Source organism: Colletotrichum jinshuiense, chromosome 1 (genome assembly GCF_051148585.1).
Source record: "Colletotrichum jinshuiense chromosome 1, complete sequence".
Classification (NCBI taxonomy): Eukaryota; Fungi; Ascomycota; class Sordariomycetes; order Glomerellales; family Glomerellaceae; genus Colletotrichum; species Colletotrichum jinshuiense.
The window spans coordinates 144,340-165,550 of record NC_139302.1 but is presented as its reverse complement, the minus strand read 5'-3'; the positions used below and the strand labels follow the sequence as shown (position 1 = coordinate 165,550).

General features: G+C 45.7%; 6 protein-coding genes across 6 annotated transcripts; 3 read left to right on the top strand and 3 right to left on the bottom strand.

The window, feature by feature from the left end:
• Positions 1-719: 719 nt before the first annotated feature.
• EsH8_I_000033 (uncharacterized protein) lies at positions 720-2,015 on the top strand (the record flags this gene model as incomplete). Its single annotated transcript, XM_083267446.1, has 1 exon — positions 720-2,015. One exon carries the CDS (start codon positions 720-722, stop codon positions 2,013-2,015), a length of 1,296 nt encoding a protein of 431 aa, XP_083117884.1.
• A 2,505-nt stretch (positions 2,016-4,520) lies between these two features.
• Positions 4,521-6,871, bottom strand: EsH8_I_000032 (uncharacterized protein; the record flags this gene model as incomplete). Its single annotated transcript, XM_083267445.1, has 3 exons — positions 4,521-6,362; positions 6,430-6,515; positions 6,607-6,871. 3 exons carry the CDS (start codon positions 6,869-6,871, stop codon positions 4,521-4,523), a joined length of 2,193 nt encoding a protein of 730 aa, XP_083117883.1.
• A 6,343-nt stretch (positions 6,872-13,214) lies between these two features.
• Positions 13,215-14,746, bottom strand: EsH8_I_000031 (uncharacterized protein; the record flags this gene model as incomplete). Its single annotated transcript, XM_083267444.1, has 4 exons — positions 13,215-13,490; positions 13,548-14,271; positions 14,336-14,549; positions 14,605-14,746. The coding sequence occupies 4 exons, from the start codon at positions 14,744-14,746 to the stop codon at positions 13,215-13,217; spliced, it is 1,356 nt and encodes a 451-aa protein (XP_083117882.1).
• Positions 14,747-15,079: 333 nt separating this feature from the next.
• Positions 15,080-16,841, top strand: EsH8_I_000030 (uncharacterized protein; the record flags this gene model as incomplete). The annotated part of the gene is made up of 6 exons (XM_083267443.1): positions 15,080-15,326; positions 15,388-15,445; positions 15,503-15,631; positions 15,699-16,231; positions 16,295-16,508; positions 16,562-16,841. 6 exons carry the CDS (start codon positions 15,080-15,082, stop codon positions 16,839-16,841), a joined length of 1,461 nt encoding a protein of 486 aa, XP_083117881.1.
• A 569-nt stretch (positions 16,842-17,410) lies between these two features.
• On the bottom strand, positions 17,411-18,829 carry EsH8_I_000029 (pyridoxal phosphate-dependent aminotransferase; the record flags this gene model as incomplete). Its single annotated transcript, XM_083267442.1, has 4 exons — positions 17,411-17,650; positions 17,712-18,015; positions 18,078-18,157; positions 18,221-18,829. 4 exons carry the CDS (start codon positions 18,827-18,829, stop codon positions 17,411-17,413), a joined length of 1,233 nt encoding a protein of 410 aa, XP_083117880.1.
• Positions 18,830-19,409: 580 nt separating this feature from the next.
• EsH8_I_000028 (uncharacterized protein) lies at positions 19,410-21,132 on the top strand (the record flags this gene model as incomplete). The annotated part of the gene is made up of 2 exons (XM_083267441.1): positions 19,410-20,909; positions 20,971-21,132. The coding sequence occupies 2 exons, from the start codon at positions 19,410-19,412 to the stop codon at positions 21,130-21,132; spliced, it is 1,662 nt and encodes a 553-aa protein (XP_083117879.1).
• Between the last annotated feature and the right edge of the window lie 79 nt (positions 21,133-21,211).

Below are 21,211 nucleotides of genomic sequence, written 5' to 3'. Positions count from 1 at the left end.
TCGCGTCACACACACCTCTTGCATAATCTACCATGGATGACTAATCAGTACGTGGGGGAAAAGTTTGGTGGATTACATAAGCTCTCAAAACTCACCTTTCCCGCCAATTGTTTAGCTAAATTTGCTAATATACGGGTATTCCACATTTTTGTGACAAAGTCTGACGGGGTCCTGCTTGGTGCCACTGGTTCAGAACTCCGACCGTCTGTTTCATCTGCGGCGAAGTAAAATCTGTGTATATGGTCACCAAGGTCTTCCCCAATGTGACACGATCCTTGGGATGGTCGACATAATGCTCCAAATGAGCCATCGCCTCACCGAGAATATGCCCGACGCTGTCTCTAGGTCCTCGTGCTCAGAATGCACCAATCAACCGTCCCGTCCCCTTGAAAAGATGACCGACCGAAAATAGACAGATATAATGAGATGAAGCCAATGAGAAAAAGGGATTTTCCCACGACCCTCGGTTTCCTGCATGCCAAGCAGTTCATGCGCCACAAAATCAGCTGCACAGTCGTTGCCTAGCGGTACGGTGGTTCGTAGTATTTATTGACAAGTTTGGCATCCTCGTGCTACCTTTAAGGCCTTTGCGACGACGCGACGATCAATCTGATATCTAGAGGGAATCTTGGACTACGAGAATTCAGCCTTTTGAGATTACTTTTGTTGTGCTTGGCAATTGCTGGACCATATAGTTAGGCACGCATCGAAGTGGTACAATGCCTCAAACCGAAGTCAAACAGAGCCTCGACCTCTCAATCGAACTCCTCGAACCACAAACACGCCTGTACGGCGGCAGTGTCATCCTGGGCCATGTCGTGCGCAGATCCCACATCGTCGCGCCGTTAGTTACGATTATTGTCCGCCTCCTCGGCCGCGCCAAGGCAAAGGTCAGTTACATCGACGAAGGTTTATATAATTACGACCGCACCCGCTTCAACTTCTGGCCCGAATCTGCCATCACCAATGTCATCCACGAGGGTCCCATCCACATCGCCCCCGGCGGCAACGAACATCAAGCCTGGGCGTTTGCGCTGACATTGCCGACGCATACGGATGCCAGGTATTTGGATGCCTCTGTGGGGTACAATGAGAAGGAGGCCTGTTTCTTGCCTCCAAGTGGAAGACTCGGGCCTGCAGGCCGCATCCCCGAACAGCCGCTACCCGAGAGCTTTTACTTTGTTCACCATAAATCCAGCTATGAATGGCACGGATTCGTTGAGTACTGGATTGAGGCCGAAATGGTGTTGCAAGGAAAGGGCCCCGTTGTGAAGGCCACGCTGCCTGTCAATGTCTTATCACTTCCCACGCCAGTACCGCCTATTAACAGCTTTGGCTTGGTGAGGAGTGAGATAACTGGATGCGTTAGAACCCAGAGATTGCTCCCAGGAATGGAACAAGAGGAGCTATCTTTCAGGCAGAAGACGCAAAAGTTCTTCGGCTCGTCCAAGGTACCGACGTTTCACTACACGCTCAGCGTCCAATATCCTACCGTCATACAGATGGGAAGCAATTCTAGCATTCCATTTTTATTGAACATAAATCCGAACAAGGAGAAGACTACGGGCATCATCAAAGACTTGCCACAGATTGTTACGCTACAGAATATACAGCTGGAACTGCGTTCAACGACGAGCGTTTTCTTTACCAACACCACAAATTCTTACAAAAGGAAAAAAAAACAGAAGATGTTACTGGTAAGAAGGAGTAGTCTCATTCCTGCCCACGAGGATAAAATGGTGCTGCCGTCTGGTGGGAATGAGGAACCGCTAGATCTTGGTGCTGTGCTCGATCTACGGGTGGACGCATTGGGCCAGGTTCTTCACGGAACGACTAAGGTGTGGGATTGTTTGGGCATGAAAGTATCACCGACCTTTCTGACGTACTGCGTCAAAGTCGAGCATGTGCTTCGCTGGGAGATGCATCTCTCCGTGGCGAGGGAAATGTGGAAGTGTGGTGGCATGGAGAAGGTCATTATATTAAAGCCACAACATAGCGTCCAAGATGGACAGTAGCAGAGTAACTGACGCACGTTGCGCCCGTATGGTCGGGATAGGGCTGCAAGAAAAAATAATGAAAGGAAACAAAGTACCTAAGCCTACACAGGGTTGGGCTAAGCCAAACTTTCCTAACCGAAGACATAATTATATCCCCGTTCTTTATCACCTTCTGTTCGCTTCTATTACACAGACTTGGTATTGCTAGGCTATATATGTCGTACAAGAATGCTAACCGTCTGAGATACCACGCTGTTTTTGTACGCAACCCCAGAACATAACTCTGGTATTTTGCCAGAATATCGCCCGCAATAACAGCAAGAATAGACATACTGAGGCCTACGCATACTACAGATAAACACAGATAAAAGTGAAAAGTTTCATCAATTCCAGTATGAATTAGAGTCTCTTTTACATATGATACGAAACCTCGTATTTAATCTCCTCGTGGATTAGTTCGAGAGCTGATACAACCTCGCCAGGAAGAGGACCCTGCTCAATCGTGTCCAAGTTTGACGCAAGCTGCTCTAAGCTGGAAGCCCCAATGATGACAGAATCACCATGCTCCCTGCTCAAAATGCCGTGGTGGATTGTCCATCGGAGTGCAGCTGTGTCAGGTGTCTTAGTACCGAGTGAAGAGGTTAGCGACTAGCACGTAGGTATTGGGTGTGATTGTCATTCGAATCTGCCTTCTCTACAGCTGTGGCGCCCGTACGGCGCCTTTATCCCCGCTCCGGATCAACTATTCCCCGTACCGGACCCCGGTGGGTCCCCGGTGCCTCCCCGGCACCCCTCTCCCGGTCCGCGCTCCTGACAAGCTGCGTGACCATCAATCCCGTGTTTCAATGCAACGTCGACCGCTTTTTCCGTCGCAGCCATAATAGATGGCTTTTTGTAGATCATGGACCAAGTTGCACCTGCAGGCAACTGTAACAAAGCACCAAGTCAGTCAGAAAAATGCTATCAGATGATATAATTTAAAGGCACGCTTACCGATTCATCAAAACGTCCACCTGGTTGAACATTCTTGTAGTTCCCAGCAAAAAATCCTGAGGCTGCCGGGCTATACGCATGGAAAGCCATTCCATTCTTGCGCAATATTGGAATGAGCTCTTCTTCACCACCTCTCATGATAGGGTTATAGGGCCCTTGGTAGACCCGTGGCTTGACAAACCCATGGCTATCACAGATGTCGACAAAATGCTTGACTTCCGCAGCCGTGTAGTTGGAAAGGCCCCACTGTTTTATTTTCCCTTCCTTGACTGCTTGGTTCATGGCCATGCATGCCTCCTTGAATGGGGTGGTTCGATCAGGTATATGCAGGAACTCTGTGTTGATCTGCTTGATTTGCAAAGCCTTGAGCGAGGCGTCAATCTCTTGTAGGACGTTTTCTTTAGTGTGCTTGAACTCCCATGACATAACTTTGGTGTCGATAATAAATCTATCCCCGGCAGCAGAATATCCCAGCCTTGCTTCCGAACTTCCTGGCGCTCCGGGAGAATACATTCGCGAAGTATCAAGGTGGTTGTACCCGCGTTGGAGGAAGATGTCGAGGAAGCCATTCACTTCTTCGGGAGTATAGAAACGTGCCATAGGGTCAATTGAGGTATCACCGATCTACGATTCTTCGATGTCAGTTCCATGTGGATACGCAGTCAAGCTATCGATGTGTTCATGCCAACATTATACGTACGCCTTGCGCTCCAAGAACCAAGTTCAGAGGTGACTTCTCAGTGGACGACATCGCAGCTACTAGTCACTGTATACAGAAATGTGAGAACAAAAGTTGTGATTGAGAGTAAACAGAAAACGATAGTCTTCTCGAAAAACTTGCATTCTTTTTCCACTTAAACTTCTCAGTAATTTTCATTGTCCTTCTTGTCTGTTTACCGCTATGTTAATCTCGAGGCTTGGGTTCTGACGTCAGGAGGTGCTCGCCCAATCGGCAAGCCGTATCTTAGAAGGATTGGATTCTTCCTTGGCTATCTCTCTCACTGGCAAGCCACATACATAAGACGCCATAGAAGCCGGGCGTAAGTTTTCATCCTCCTGCCTAGGGTTCCCCACTCTTCACATGCGTTTCTGTATTTATCGATATTTATCATCCCATTCGTCCTCCGACAAGAAAATGGAGGGATCAAGAAAGATGACGATAGAGCCAAGTGCAGAATGAGATTACCAAGACAGATATGAAGTTGACAAATAAGTAAAAAGGGAAGAAAGAAAATGCGTTGAGAGCCCCTGGGCTTTGGATTCATTCCAGGATTGAGAGGTGGAAATCTGTCTCAATACATTTGAGCTCTATTGTAAATATTTGAAATGCGGTATGCATCGTATAAAGCCCTAAGTGCTTGTGTGATGATGGCACTTATCCTGTTGGTTTTTCAAGACATCAGCATCCCAGCTAGAGCTCCCTGTCATATTTTAGCGAGGCAGTCTAATTTCTGCCAGTGACTCAACATGTGTATTCGCTACTTTTAGAATTATTCTTTGAGGTAAGAAACACGTTCATCAACACTTCCATCAGCAAATTTCGGCAACACATCCCAGCTTCGTCCCAAAGTACGTAGGACCTGCGACTTCGGCAATCTGGAGAATGCTAAGCACCACATAACCAACACCCTCTCCGGCAACAGCACCAGCAGCTACCGCATAGAAATACCTCGAGTGCGACTCTTTTCCGTACCTCGCCCAAAGCGCCGCGACCGTGGCTCCCAGTGCCAACGTCACGGCAAAGTTAGATCCAGGGATCGTCATCGCCAGCCCGATGACAGTCGGGTTGGGAACCCAGACGTCCCAATGCTTGCGCTTGGGATGAAGGGAGAGCCATCTCTTCAGCACCGTAGTTACCGAGCCTACAAAGACTGCGATAATAGATGCGACCCAGCTGGACTTGCTGATGGGCATGACCGGTGAGAGGATCCCGATGGTGATTATGCGCCACACGGTGACCGAGGGCGTGGCAAACTGGCAATATGTGGCGGTTGGGTCCAGGATGCACGGGAATGCCTTGGTGAAGAGCAGGAATAGCCCAGGCATGAGTAGTGTCGAGATCAAGGTCCCGATCAGCTGAGCATACCACTGAAGCCGTGTCGGCGTGCCGAGGAGGAAACCCGTCCTGAAGTCTTGGACCAGCTCGGCAGCCTGCTGTGCCGCACCTGACGACACCGTAGCGCCGATCAGGTTTGACCGCGCGGCCCCCTCAGCACCTAACTTGTCTATTTGATCCCGCAGGATGGCGCCTGTGATAAACTGCGAGCCTTTGGAGACGCTGCTGATGGGTGAAGTACCCACAGCGCCAAACACTTGGATGACGACAATCGCCCAGACAAAGCCTAGAGCGAGTTGTAGTAAGCTCATATCGGCCGTAATGTCAAATTGGAGTGGGAGAACGACCATGGCAATGATGAAAGAAATAGTACCGAGGCCGAGCCACTCCCACCACTTGATGCGGTGCTGCTCGGGGATGGGGTCAAATATTTCTATTTCTCTTTCGGCAAGTGCAAGCTGTTCTCGGTTCTTCGACAACTTCTGCCGAATTTTCGAGATGCCGTACCAAGTGAGCTTGCCAAAGGCTTTGGCCTCGAGCGCGATCGTTGTGAGGGACACGGCCAGCATCATAAACACAGCTGGCCACAGGACCCAGTACCGGGGTGAAGGATCGTCAATGAACTTCGTTGGGTCAAAGGCGTTGTACGTGATCAGATCGGGGTATTTGACGCTCATAGGAAGCCCCGAGGCGACGTCGAGGTGGACAAGGATCGGCCCGATCACTCCCCAAGCAAGGACGGACCCCAGAAGGAACGACAGAGCCGAGTTGAGCCCAACGAGCATGCCCATGCCCAACATCGCTGGCGACCAAGACCACGAGAGCCATCCCCAGCTAACGGCGGTGATGATGCCGTGGCCGCCCCATTTGTAAATCCACCAGAATACATTCCAGTTGTACAGGATGCCCGGCGCGTAGGAGCTTGCCACCGCCCAGATCAACGACGCAGTGAACGCAATGCTCATAGACACAAGATTCTGCCGCGATGTCTGGTTGCCCTCGGACTTGGAGTGCAGTGCCCGAATTGTGATGGCTGAGGCTGTGCCCATGGGAAAAGTAAGGTTCAGAGTTCTGGCGAGCTTCAGGATGAACAGGCTCCGCAGGGGGACTGTGAAGGCCAGTCCCCAGAACCCTGAGAGAAATGTCAGGCAGACCAATATCCCGTAACTAGCCTGTCCCTCCGAGCCTAGAAGGTTCATCTGGATGAGAGCCGGGACGCCGCTGATGAAAATGAAGCTGACGCCAATGCATCCAAGAGCCGTGGCCTGGACAATGTTGTTCTCGTGGGGGCCGAAGTAGCCTGAGACTATGGGGAGCTTCATCGGTCATGTAAGCAGAGAGGCCCACCATTACAAAGTCTCAACTGTAGAGGGAATCACACACCTTAGAACGCTCCAGGAGCTTCAAAATACCAAAACCAAAAATGGACGCGAAGAGCGTTGCATCGGCGCCAAAGCCAGTCTTGAGGCCTTTTCGTCAAATCAACTTGTCAGTCCCAGAAATTAAATTTGAAGACAATCCCGCACCCCTCCCCCCTCCCACCGTGTGTGTATGTCTTACCCAGGTACAAGTTGGAGCAGGCGATCAGTGATCCCAGAAAGCCTCCTGTCGCAATGGCTCTAACGGTCAGGATCCTGCGGCCGTCATAAATTTCGACACCCTGCAGTGGCAGAAACATGTCCTCTGCGAGAGATTGTCCGACGCCAATAGATTTTTCATTACTGGCATCTGTAACGAGGGTAGAACTTTTCTTGATATCCGGGTCGATTCCGTCATAAGCAGATATTGCCGGTTTGGGCATTGGCTTCTCGCCAATAGAGGACATTGTGTAGAGGGCACGATAAAAATATGCGTCTTTTAAATTTGGATCAATGTGAGTAAACACAGCCTAAGGAATTAAAACCAGTATTCAATGGCTAAGGCATAGAGTGACTCTACGAATTGGCGTAACGACATGTAGCGCTTTTATTTTCGTTTCCATGGCTCATCCAACAAGGTTTTGTACAACATGGAATGAGCCCGTATCTACACGGTGATAGTCCCTTTGGTTGGTTGGTTAGATAGCTTATCGCCCGTTTGGGCCTTGTAACCATGCCTGTTTGGGGAAATAATTCCACCTGCTGCGCTATGTTAGCCCTTAACCCCGGATTTTGGCGACGGTATCGGCCAAGGACAAGTACGGGATCTCCTATCTGGGCCCCAGATTCGGCCCTCTATCTCGAGCTGTCGGCTTGAGTGAATCGGAAAAGCGGTTGATAATGTTATCTTTGATATGACCCTTCCATAGCACTGTTCTGCGCCCGCAATACCAGGGCACGCTGTGTGAGTTGGAAGATGAACAGTTTGTGCCTTGGGCTCTGGAGGCAGCTGAACACTGCACACCTTTCAAAACGAGGTGATAGCTCTTGTCAGGTAGTGGAACGTATGGGGCCAATAGTGTATATTGATAAGCTTGTCCGAATAATGACAGTAACAGGGATTACTTCTACCTATATAAGAGAATGTGGCTTGGACCCCGTATTGCATCGATAATGTATGGGTATCGCATACGTTTCATATGCATCTATCAAACAACCGTGCATTGCATGGTTCTGACCGCCTGGGTCTGACACACCCCCCTAGATTCAAGGCCTGCCTTGAAGCTATTTACAACCTCTAATCCGTCTCTTCTGCTGTCAACAAGTGGGTGATATCGACGAGACGAAGAAGTCGTACGAATTCTACATGCTTGGTTGCCTGCAGAGGTTTAGTGAGACCGTCAGCAATAGTGCTGTTAGTATCCATCTATTTAAACTCAATAGAACCCATCTGTAATATCTGCCTTGCCTATAGATTCTAAATATCGAGATGCTTCAACCTGGATACTCTTTGTAGTCGTTTAGACGTCAACAGACGAAGAGTTTGTTGGTTATTACAATAGACGGTTGGAAATCCGTCTGGTTGAATCTCTAGATCTCTTATTAACTGCAACGTAGTAATATAATCTCTTGTTGCCTGCATGAGGGTAACAAGCTCTGCTTCTATAGATGAAGTTACAACACTTCGTTGTTTAGTTGCTCTCTAACTAATTAGCCTACCGAACAGCATGGTGATGTAGCCTTGGCTGCTCTAACGTGTAGTTGGATTATTAGCAAACGCAGCGTCTAACAAGTAGTATAACCTTCTATCGTTAGATCCATCATATTTAATAGCTAGTCCCTTAGTTCTAGCTATATAGGCTAGATAGTGATCTACTGCTTAATTATAAGCTAGCCTAGGATTCTATAGGTATTCTCTAAGTCTAGAAGCTGTATGTAAGATATCCGGCCTGCTGATTACTACTATATAGTTAATTAATCCAACTTTACTCTAGTAGTTAAGAATCTACTGCTTAGATGCCTAGCCTGTATACAGGACTAACTTCTTAAATCCTATTAGTATCTTTAGCTAATTATCTCTTCTATTAATCTTATACTTTGTAATCAGCAAGTCGATGTAATTATTAAGGGACAGCTAGATCTTCTTGTTAGTAGTATCTTAAAGTATTCTAATCCCTAAGAACCACTTTAGATCTCCTATATTACGGAGTTAATAATAGTTATAAAGTTCCTTCTTAACTGCTGCTGCTCTCTCTTGTTAATCTAGAAGGTATACAACAACTATATCATCTATAAAGATAAAGATAATAATCCCATCCTTTATAAATACATAGTTATCTTTAAACAACTATTTAAATCCAAGTTAAACTATAGTTTATATAATATGCCGTTACTATAGGAGTAGTAATCTCTAAAGTCCGTATAAAGCTCGCTGTAGTAGCAGATAGTTCCTATAGTCTTTAAAACCTAGTAGGTATCTAATATAGACTAATTCATCTAGCTATACGTTTATAAAGGCATTTACAGCATCTAATTACTAGAACTATAATTTAAACCTAATACTAAGTGCTATCATTATACAAAAGGTTTTAGCTGCAAGAGTTAATACTATTGTATTAAGATTATTTTAAGGTTGTAGATTCCCTTATATATAGATCCTAGCCTTATACTTCTATAGATACCCGTACTTATCGAACTTATACGTAAAAACCTATAACAAAGGGATTACAAAGTCCTTCTTCTAGTTAACTATACCTAGGTTCTTCTTCTTCTATATGCCTATTTCCTAGTAATACTATAGCTCTATTTTACAGGCTTCTTTCTACTACTAGAAGAAAGGGTGGTTCTAAGCTTCTCTCTAGTTCCATAGTATTAGTAGTAGATCCTGCTTATATATTTATAGGACTATACTCTAAACCGCACTTTAGAAGGCTAAATAGTATGTATTAGAAGTTGCTACTATATACGTAATAAATTATCTTTATTAGTTACTACTAGAATTAGTCTGTATTACCTTTTGTAATAGTCTCTTTTACCTTAAAGCTTTAATTATATTAAAAGTATTAATTTCTTAACTTATATCGTATTTCTTACGACGTTATAGTAGTAGTATTAGATCCTGTCGACCTACACCCTTAAAAGTACCATCCTAACTGGCAGTATTAACATCACTACTAGCCGGCTTTAGAGATAGCGACGGCAGTATTAATATTAGTAATTATATAACAATAATTATTCCTATAGCTAATCCTTTATTACTTATACTTTCTAGATTACTAGATTAATCCCTATATAAGAAGTCTTTATCTTTTTGTTCTTCTGCTTCTTTTCTTTCTATAGTAGTATTTTAGAGATGCATACACTTAGAGCTAGTGGTTAGGTTAGGTATAGTGTTGTATAGTTAACTTAGACTTTAAATATAGGATTCTTAATTAATAGATTCCTGTTCTTGCTGTTATTAATAGCTTCCTTATTAATTCCCTTTCTATATTACTATAGGAATAATCTATAGTAAGGACGACAAGAGAGGCTGTAGAATTAAATTGTAGCAATTATTATAGCTATCACTTTAATCCTAAGATTTATCCACCCCTCCAGGCGACAACAAACCGCCAGGCGGGTACTCTAAAGAAGAGTATATAATTAGTAAAGAGGCTAAAGCTGTTAATAGAAGCTAGTCTTTATATACTGTTGTAGTTAGTTAAGCCTAGTTCTATTAAGTATAGGCTTCTATAATTACTACATTACTTATAATTACATTAATTAATAGATCCAGCTCTTTATAGATTTCCATAATATTAATAGCATCAAGTTGTACCCTTAGGGATATCTACTTGTCTGCTATTATATCCTCTATTATTAGATTATATAGAATCCCCTTATTAAACGTTACATCCCTTATATAGAATACTTAGTTTAACGCTAGCACCTATATTCTATAGATTATTAGACTCTCGTATCTATAGAGATATCTAATATAGGCTCTTAAGGTAGTTTTAGCGTTCTTATTCCTACCAGCTAAATAATCCTTTATAAGTAGATATACCTTACAGCTATATCTCTTAAGATAGTGTATTATTAGTTTTTCTAGCAGCTAGGTTCCTTTCTACTAGTTTAACTAACTGTTAAGGCAGCCCTACAACGTCTTCCAACCTTATAATCTTCTTGGCGTTAAGTTAGATAAATATACTAATACTGCTATAGTTTCTAGCTATAGATTTTATAGAAATCTAGCTCTAATTAACAGAGCTCTAGCGCCTTTAAATACTACCCCCCTAGATCTCTCTATAGTTCCGTTCTATACTAGGGTATATAGTACTAACTGCAGTAGAATTATTCCTTTATTAGCAGCATATTCGTTAATATTACTCTATAAAGTAACGTCTCCATCTAGTTAAATAAATCTAACTCTAATATCATACTAGACCTATAGATAGGTAATTAACTATCTAATGTTAATTAGACCTAATAGTTAGTAATACAGTAGAGATCTTTAAAGCTTCTACTTAGTATACAAGCAGGAAGTTACTATATTAACTGTTGCTCTATTATATACCTTATTCTATAAGAAGAAATTAATATTAATTTTCTTAAATAGGTATATAGTCTTATAGGTAGGTTGTCATCTCAATATTATCCTTATAGCCTTTACTAGGCGGCAAGCCTTATAATCTTCTACTAGTAATCTAATTACTTCTATATTACTACAGGCAACTCCAACTTAGTTAATTACCTGCTTGCTAGCGTGCTTAAGTCTCTTATACTACAGCTTAGCCCTAGCAGCTTGCTGTTAGTTATCTCCTATTAACTTTAATCTATAAGGAATAAAGTAAGTAGATCCATCCTTTATTACTTCTTTAAGGTGGTATTAAGAGTTAGAGGTCTATACTTTATATACTAGATTCCCCTCTATATCCTTAAAGCACCTTTTCCTTATAGAGAACTACAAACCTTATAATTCTAGTCTATACGTACTAATTAGGGTGGTTTCTACTTCTAGAACCAAATAGGCGTTATAAATAAAGAGCTGGATCTTATTATAGTTGTAGTTAAGTACTCTAACTATTATTATACCCTTAGCAATAGCTGTAATTAAACTGTTTAGCGTATTAAAGTCTTTAGTAACTAGTTAAAGATCTCTAAATCTCTCCTTATTCTACAAGAGAGTATCTAAGGCTCCTATATCTATAAGGACAGAATGCTATAGATTATTACTTTTAACGATATACCTATATACTCCGTTAGGTTCTTATAGAATAATTAGGCTGCTTTAGCCTGATTTATTTAACTAGTCTATATCTAAATTTAACGGTGTTACCCTTATGAAGTTAGCATTCCCTTATTATTTAGATCGTTATAGGTTGCTTGGCTGTTAACGTTAATTCTTCTAATTCTCTACGTCAATTTATTATTAGATTACAGGAATCTTCTTCTTATAATTCTCTACCAGCCGTAACTTTAATTAATCTCTAGACCATCCAGAAGGTTTAATAATCAGGTTGTAATAGAGATAATCACTACAGTAGTATTCCTTATTATACAATAGATAATATAGTAGTTGTCTTCCTTTAGACCTACTACCCTAATTCAGCTTAAAGGTAGAAGGTTAACCTAAAGGTTGGTTTACTTATTAACTATCCTCCGTTTTATTCTACTAAGTAGCATAAGCTTCTGCTTTCTTAGTTGACTCTAAATTACCGTTATTATCCTTAATCTAGTGCTTAAAGTCTGTTAATACATCTAGACCACCTGTCTTCTAATCTTCTAGTAGATCTCGTTAACTACTTAGTTAATAGCTAAGTAGTTAAGCAACAGACGGATATATAGTTTTAAGAGCTTAGATAATAAGGTTAACTTAATCTAACTTAGCTGTCAGCTGTAGACAGTTAAGACGTACTGCTTTCCGTAGTAACGTCTAGGCAACGTAAATCTAGTTAATAATATTAGTTCTTTATATTTATTAAAGATAGTTAGTAAATTCCTTATAGGCGAGATTCTTCTAGGTTTATATAGACCTCTTGAAGCTGGATTTTAGTATCATTAGGGCATCTCGTAGAGTATTAGCATCTACCAGCATACTAATAATCGTTAGATTAACAGTATTAGTAATATCTCTTATAGACTTCTATAGAGCATAAATTCTTTATTTGTAACGTTTTAATTCCTCTAGATATACCTTTCCATCTGCCTTAAATGTGGCCAGTTGGATTATATTAGCGCCATCTAGAAGAACTAGTTTAATTAGTTCCACTAGAGCAGTTGTTCCAGCTGGATTACAGAATTCCCATACCCCGTTAGACTTAGCGTTCATTCTGACGTAGGTATACCATTCTAGCCACTCTTTCTCGCCCTTCAACACCACAAGAGCTCTAATTGACGCCATCTTGAACAGCAGAAGAATATTATAGTTGAAGCTGTTAGATTAACTACAGATCCAACCGTCGTAATAGCCAAAGGATTAACTAGAGCAACTGGGCGTAATCCGTCAAGCAATCTAGGCTTATAACCTGTCAGGTAGTAGAACGTATAGGGCCAATAGTGTATATTGATAAGCTTGTCCGAATAATGACAGTAACAGGGATTACTTCTACCTATATAAGAGAATGTGGCTTGGACCCCGTATTGCATCGATAATGTATGGGTATCGCATACGTTTCATATGCATCTATCAAACAACCGTGCATTGCATGGTTCTGACCGCCTGGGTCTGACAGCTCTCATAGGGGTTATCAAGGCCAAACTGCAGAACAGATAGAGTATGTTGAATATAATCATGAGCTAGAGATACAGTTAAAGAGAGGTAGTTTCCCACTACAGAGATTCTCCTAACCAGTTGTTGATCAGGAAAAGCGCCTCTTCCGGTTTGTCTGCAGGAACCATGTGTCCTGCATCATACACCTCTGCAAACGTTAAGCTGCCAAACTCTTTCAATTTTCCCTTTTCGTGCCCTCGCACAGACCAGGGCCGTGCTTGAGCAGCTTGAAAGCTGCTTTGATGCTTCCAACGGATTCCGTCGGCCATCCGCCGTTCGCCCTCAGCGTTGCAGAACCAGTCCTTGTTTCCGGCATAAATCAACACACGATAATTCTAGATCAGTGACATATTAGCGCTTTGATATCGTAACAAATTGAAATGCAAAAATACCTTGTCAAGGAGATCCTCGACCCACTTGATCGGGTCTACGGTTAGGGCGCCAGAAGCGATGAAGTTATCATTCAGTTCCATGTCGACAATGTTAAGCTGAACGTCATGAGGTACGGCAAGCAGTTTCCTGGCTTCTGTCGAGTTGAGATATTCCTCGATCCATGCGGGCTCTTCATAGCATAAGCCTGGAACTTTGCATGGTTGGCGGAAATCGTACGGATTGAGCCCAGTATCAAAAATGAGATAAACGCTTTGCTGGCGGCACAGGTCAAGCACAGGGCCACAAACGTCGGCACTGCCGGCGCAAATATCAAGCATCGCAACGCACTCTGGCATGCCGGCCTCCATGGCGGCACAGGCGCTCGCGTTGAAGAGCGGCTCTTCGCCCAAGCAGCCTGTCGGGTAAAAGCCTGGCCACTGCAGTGATTGCGATAGCTGTGCGTTTCCGAGGCCGATGCCTTTGAGGTTGATGATGCTGGTGTTGGTTGCAGAAGTCGCACGGACTATGTCCGCCATTGGCGACGATTGTTTGTAGTCTATTGCGTGTGCAAGAGCAGGAACCCATGTGCCGCCGAAGGACTCGCCTATGATGTAAAAGTCTTGCGAGGCGAAACGAGGGTACTCCTCGACAAATGCAGTGAGAAAGCGGTACATATCCTCGGTTGCCTCGGCAAGGGTCTTTACCGGATCGTCCGAGTACGAGTACCCTACTCTGACGGGTTGACTGACCAGACAAAGTATTAGAAGCTTGTTCGTCTCGTGTGCGGTTGGAGACAGGCTGGGCTTACTCAACGAAGAGGACGTTGGCATTGTTATTCCACGCATACTCGTTTCCCTTGGCAGCACCTGGCTTCTCGATCAAGCAAGGGCCGAGCTCATCGAATAACCCGAAGGCCACTGAGGACGCGCCAGGGCCGCCGCTCATCCAAAGCACCAAAGGGTCGTTGACCGGGTCACTACGGCTCTCGGCAAACCAGAAAAATAAATGTTTGGCATCATCTTCTATGTATGAATGTGAGTAGGTTGGTTGCAAACCAGCATGCGGAGGTAGAATCACCAAAGTCATAATAGCCCACCATGCCTTTCCCCGCTGTAGGGCATAGGGACTCGGGCGGCTCGCCAACCCGAAAGGTCCCGGCCGCATTTGCCCAGGCCGCAAGGGCAACGAAGCAAGAGAATAACCGTAGTAACTTTGTCATCGCGGTTTCAATACAGATTTCATGTCTTGTCGTATGAAGGGAGGGGCCGAACGCCATAATCACGGGACTTTATCTCGCTTTTTTGTGAGCAGCGGCTGCAAGGCTAGAATCGGACTGTAACCGATGCCGGACTTGCAGAACCCCGGCCACATCCTGGATGCCACAGATGGGTGATAGCGGACCCGCTTTCCTATTTAGGCAATTATTTTGACTTCACGACATCTTCGTCTCTCTTATCCCCACCATGGGGAACGGTGCTTTCGCAATTTCTCTCCCTTTTGTTGACTCCGCTTCTATTGGTTCTACAGTCGCCCCAGGCAATCATACGGAACCATGCTTGCGCCATTGAGCACGCTCTCGCTCCTGGCAGTCGACGCACTGCTCGCTCGGACTGTAGCCTCGACTCCAGCCAACAGGCCGTTGCAGTGGACGTTTGTTCGAGACGACCCCCCCGAGCTTGAACAAGATGTTTGGCATGTACAGAAACACCTAACTGAGCAGAACGATACCATTTGTGACGCCGGCTCCAGGCAATGGAGCGGCCTCGTGCCAGTTGACGCCGAGCGAGAGATGTTTTTCTGTACGGCCGAAAGCTCCTTGCATCATCTTGGAAATCTAGTTGTAGTTCTGACTGGTAACAGGGTACTTCGAGAGCCGGAACCAGCCAGAGGATGCACCTCTCATCATTTGGCTTAATGGGTAAGTGCTTCAGGCGCCTCTTGAGTTCTGTAGAACATGATTCTTACCTTACAACAGTGGCCCCGGCGGATCATCCCTCCTGGGCGCCTTCCATGAAATCGGCCCTTGTAGCGTCACCGAAGACGGCGAGAAGACAGTGAGGTCTGAGCACAGTTGGACAGAATTTAGCAACATGCTGTTCATTGAGTGAGTCCACATGAAATTCAACGACTGCGCCAAAGTTCAGAGCTCATTGCAACCTCCAATGTCACAGCCAGCCCATTGGAGTCGGGTTCTCCGATCCAAAAAACTCAAGTCTATGGTCGAAGAACCTCCAGGAGTCGGCCATAGACTTAGACAAGTTTTTAGATGTCTTCCTCGGCGAGTATTTCCCCGACCTCCAAAACAGACCCATCCACTTTGCGGGTGAGTCGTTTGGCGGCAAGTATTGTCCCATTTATGCGGATCTCATGAGACGGGAATTCGATTCGATTATATTGGTGAATGCCCTCGTCGATTTTTCGGATGTCTCTCTCGGATTGTACGATCACTTCTGCGCCGCAGAGTTGGGGAGCGCACAACGCGGTCTGACTGCATCCGCCTGCAGGGAAATAGAGCAGGGCTACTCGACATGCGACAAGTTTGGGAGACTTTGCGCTACGACCTATGACCCAGACGTATGTTTAACAGCTTTTGAAAAGTGCGCGAAGGCTACTGAGCCTTACCAACGCGAGGTTATCCCGGGGGGGCAGAACCCTTATGATGACAGGACAGAGTGCATCGATCCCCCTATGTGTGGACGTCTAGGTAGGTGCTTCCATAAAATGACAATTATAATGTCTAAAGAGCGAGATCACTCATGAAGTGCAGGCATGCAAGAGGTTGGGAAGTACCTCAACCGAGAAGAAATCCAGGAAGCCTTGGGTTTCGCACCGCGGCTTTTCGAACCAGTCAACATGGAGTTCAACGCTCTCTGGTCCCAGCAGAGTGATATTTTCTTGCCTTCGTCGCGCGAAATTGTCCGTATTCTTGACCAGAAGAAGACTCCTATCCTGGTTTTGAATGGCAACAATGACGCTATCGTGTAAGTCGGAACTGAGGTCATCAGACTGCGCGAACAGGACTTACTTTTCCTAGAAACTCTGAAGGCGTCATAAGAACATACAACTCACTGCTCTGGAGAGGCCACGCAGCATTCCAAGCGAAGAAGCTCAAGTCTTGGTACCATGGTGATTCCGAAGGAAAGAACATGTCGTTGGGGGGCAAAGCAAAGATGGTCAAGAACTTGGCCCTGGTAACTATTGACGAGGCTGGGCACATGTCTCCACACGACCAACCACTCGCAGTGTCTCGAATAATGAGGAAGTGGACGAAACAGACTGATGTGTCTGGCAGTGTTGTTGGCCTTTTTGACTAGTATGTCACCAAGCATGGGACCCGAGACGTCAGGAACCAGTGTGCTGTCAGGGATCTAATACCACGACACCCAGATCTGCGGTATAGCAGTGCATAAGCAGAGAAGTAGGCCAGGGATAAGGGGCTGCGGATGTCATCAACAGATATAAAAAGGATAGGCTGCTCCAACGTCTAGTAGAGAGGGCAGATTTCAGTGAGAGTCTTACAACGTACATACCCACGAGGACGAACCAAATAAATCTTTTTCGATCTATGTGCAACAACTCTGACATGCACTGAGCACATAACAAAGCGGTAAACGTCAGGGATGTAGTGAAATATTTTAGTAGTTCACCATTATGTTAAAAGGTGGTTGATTTGAGATAGCCAACGTCCTATTAAAACCAGTTACAACCCGAGTGATGTTCCTGGACATATGGCTCGTACAGTGGGTTCGTTAGATCGCCGACTTCGTCCCACGTTCTACATGAATGCGCTCTCACCTAGGTAGTCAAGGGTTTCACGCTTGCCAAAACTATTTCGTAAAATTGGTGTTCAATGACTCCGTTTTCTACTAATAAAAAGATTATCCTACGCATAGTCACCCGACCCAAAACAAAGGTAGTGTCTCCATCGTCGGGATTTTGTTTTCTCTCCAGGGCGAGGTGGCGAGCCAAATTTCTCAAAAGTTTCGTCCTCTGAATCATCTATCTTTCCACTGAATTCCACCAATTGTAAGAAACCTGCGAGTCTCTGCAGGCCCAAATCAACAGTTCTCTCTTCTTTACCAAAGTTAAGACGGAACCAGCCCGGTTTCGCAGAGAAGAAGGCCTGTAGGTTCAATCATCGTTAGCATCATGCTAGTCAACACGAATCCTCAAGAAGACTTTACCTGTCCAGGTTCGAGAAATACACGGTTGGTCATCAATAGAGAAAGGAACTCAAGCTCTGCACTGTTGCCTTTGGTTTGGGTTGGGACTTTGTTAAGCCACTTGGAGAGATCAACAAACACAAAGAAACCGGCTTCTGGGGCGACAAAAGGGACTTCTAGTCGCGTTAACCAAGCCATCACGCGGTTCCTGCGGGTTTCCAGCCGATTTTTCAAGGTGGGAAAGTAGACGTTTCGTAGGAAGTCTCTATCTTCGAGTATCAGGGAAGCGACGGCCGCACTCCATGCACTGACCCAACTGAACATGCTGATCACGGGAATGTTAAGTTCAAGTGTTCATGACACGAAGTGCATTTGTTTAAGACGTACCTCAGAGTCCTCATTGCGGCATGGAGTTTTGTGTTGTAAGTCGCTAGGAACCCCAACCGTAGACCACCACATCCAAAGTCCTACTCCGAGGTTATCATCCAGAGGAAACGAGGATTAATAGGGCTAGTGGCTCGAATTCTTACTTTGCTCATGCCCCAGATAACATGCACGTTTTCCATGTTTGACCCGAGGTCCAAGCTGAGCATGCTATGATGATTTGAAAATGCCGTTGCTGCATAAATCTCATCCACGATGAGGTGCAGCTGGTTTTTCTCACAGAATCGCGAAACCTCAACGAGCACTAGACTATCGTAGCAGCGACCCAGGGGATTCTCAGGGTTTGCTAGCAGAACGGCTGCGGTTTTTCGTCCGTTCAATATGTTGTTATTGAAAGCCTTCTCTAGGCGACGGACGAGCTCGGATTGCCAGCATGAAGCGCTGTTGGAACTCTGGCATTGGAAGCGCTCCACGACGATGTCGTCACAAGCTACAGGGACAAGACTCAGGGAGTTTCTGGTGATAATATCGTGAGAGAACATGCCATAGCTTGGCGTTGGCAAAAGAATGGAACTGCCTTCATCCGCTATAGCGAAAGCCAGGGAGTTTAGCAAGCTTGTCACTCCGTTGGCGATCAGGATGTTGTCCTCTCCGAGGGGCTTATGGCACCTGAAATGCCAGTTCATGAAATTTGCAACAGAATTCAAGAGCTTCCTAGAGCCCTGAGTGTCGTTGTATTGGAGATCTTGCAACATTGTAGATTCAGCTGCCTGGCCCCATCATTAACTGTGAGAGTGAGATCACTCACGGTGTGTAGCAGGCAGTCCTTCGAGGCGGTGCTGGACCCAGGAACCGAGGTCTTCTTGCATCAAATCATTAATAGCTGATCCCATGTCCACAATGCCTTTTGGGTTTTTAGTAGGATGGTACTCATCCGCCGCCAATCTTCTGCTGAGGTCTATCATGAGATCTGGCTGGACGCTATTCCAGCCCCTGTTGGAGGGAGGTAAAGGCGACATTGGTTAGCTGAGAACGGCCCCCGAGACCCAGAAAGTTAATGAATTAATAAAATGGCGAGTCCAACTAGGATGATTAGCGAGTGATGGAACTTTTCTAACTTATCTTGAGATCATTGATGGCTGGGGCATTCGGTGAAGAGTTTCGGAGAAGATTACATGATTCACCAGAAATTCCCTATTTAGGAAATGCGATCCGCCATCAGCGGTGTACCTCATAACAGTGCCATACTAAAGCACCTGCTCGTCACTCTCCTAGACCGAGCCGAATGATTGGTAAAGTGAATAAAGCCGTCAGTAGTGGAGATTTATGTTCAAAATGCTTCTTGCCAAGCCCAGTCTATTGGCCGCCATCGTCAGCCTATTACCCGTCACGACTGCGGCTTCGGGGTACAGGACTGTAAACTCAACCTTCGGAGATTACACCATTCGCTACAAGTCCTGGACAGCTGATGATACAAAGCTGTGCAATGGCGGTTCAGCTCATCATGCGGGCTGGGCCGACATGAGCGATCGCCACCTTTTCTTCTGTATGGCGTTCCCCCCCTCGCCGGCTCCCTATCTACGGGACACCCTCAAGAAACACGAACTAACAAGTGATGGCGTAGGGTATCACGAAGCTCGGCATGATCCAGCCTCCGCCCCTCTCCTGGTCTGGCATCAAGGAGGTCCTGGGGGCAGTTCACTCCACGGCATGTTATTTGAGAATGGTCCGTGTCTGAACGATGGACCCAACGCTACAAAGTTCAACCCGAACTCCTGGACCGAATACTTCAATGTTGTATACTTGGATCAGCCAGCAGGCGTGGGATTCTCTTACGTCGACAATTGGATCAAAGGAGAGACACCAATCATGCCCTCCCGCACTCCTGCGTCATCTCTGGATTCGGTTGTGTTTATCAGGCTTTTGTACGAGGCTTTTCCGTCACTCAAGGATGTCGACCTTCACCTATCCGGAGAGTCATTTGCTGGACGCTACGTTCCTACTCTTGCTACCAGTATCCTGGAGTATAATGCCTTTTTCGACCACGCGCCAGATGCCTCGGGTGTCATCCCTTTGCGGTCAATCTTCGTTGGAAACCCATGGATCGACCCTGCTGTCCAGATATCCTCCATGCATGAGGTCAGCTGCTTCGACGAATGGCGAGGTCAATACCCTAGGCACCTCGAGCAGGACATATGCGACCCACTTGAAGAAGTCCTGCCTCGGTGCGAAAAGCTGCTACATGCCTGTGAGCAGGGTGGTGCAGGATCTCCCCTGTGCAAAATGGCTAGTGACGCTTGCGGGCCCGGATATTTGGATGTATTCCAAAATGCTACCCGTAGCGTCTACGATAGGCGGCTGAGACACTGTCCCGGTCCAGGTAACTGCTATCCCGATGTGGCGGACCCCGTCCAGTATCTTAACTCGCCTGATATCTTCGCCGGCGAGCTTGAAGTCACTGTACAGACACGGGGCGCCAAAACCAAATGGAATATGATGGACATGCCCACCTATGAGCGGTTCTCGGAGTCTGGTGATCTTGTCGAATCTACGACGCCTGCACTTCTTGAACTGCTAAGTCATTCTCGTGGCACAGAAGCCCACAAGTCTAAAAGACCGCTTGATGTGCTCATATATGTTGGGGTGACTGACATTATCTGTAACCCCGATGGTGTCCTTGAGGCGCTTCGGAATATTGATTGGGAGGGTAAGGCATCTTTCCGAGGAACTCCTTGGGCAGAACTGCCCTGGAAAGCATCGTCTGGTGGACGGGCTGGCCGGGTAAAATCAGTCCCCAGCCTCTGGCTGGCAGAAGTTGAAGAGGCCGGCCATATGGTGAGTTTGATTACTTGCTTTCCCTCATGACCGAAGGAGGTTACTAACTGTCGATTCCTAGGTCCCCTATGACCAACCGGTGTCTTCGCTGAAGCTCATTAAACACTGGCTTGATCATCTTGATAAGCAAAGTGTACGTGGACACCCTCTTTCTCAGGTGGCCTTTTCACAGGACCAGCCTGCGCAATCTGTTCTAAACGGCGAAAGAGGCGTTGAGCTTTGAGGACCTTCGGTATATTTTCATGTATTTGTTGAAATTTCATTGTGATAAGCACAGATATTTCGTGTAATAGTGCTACCGG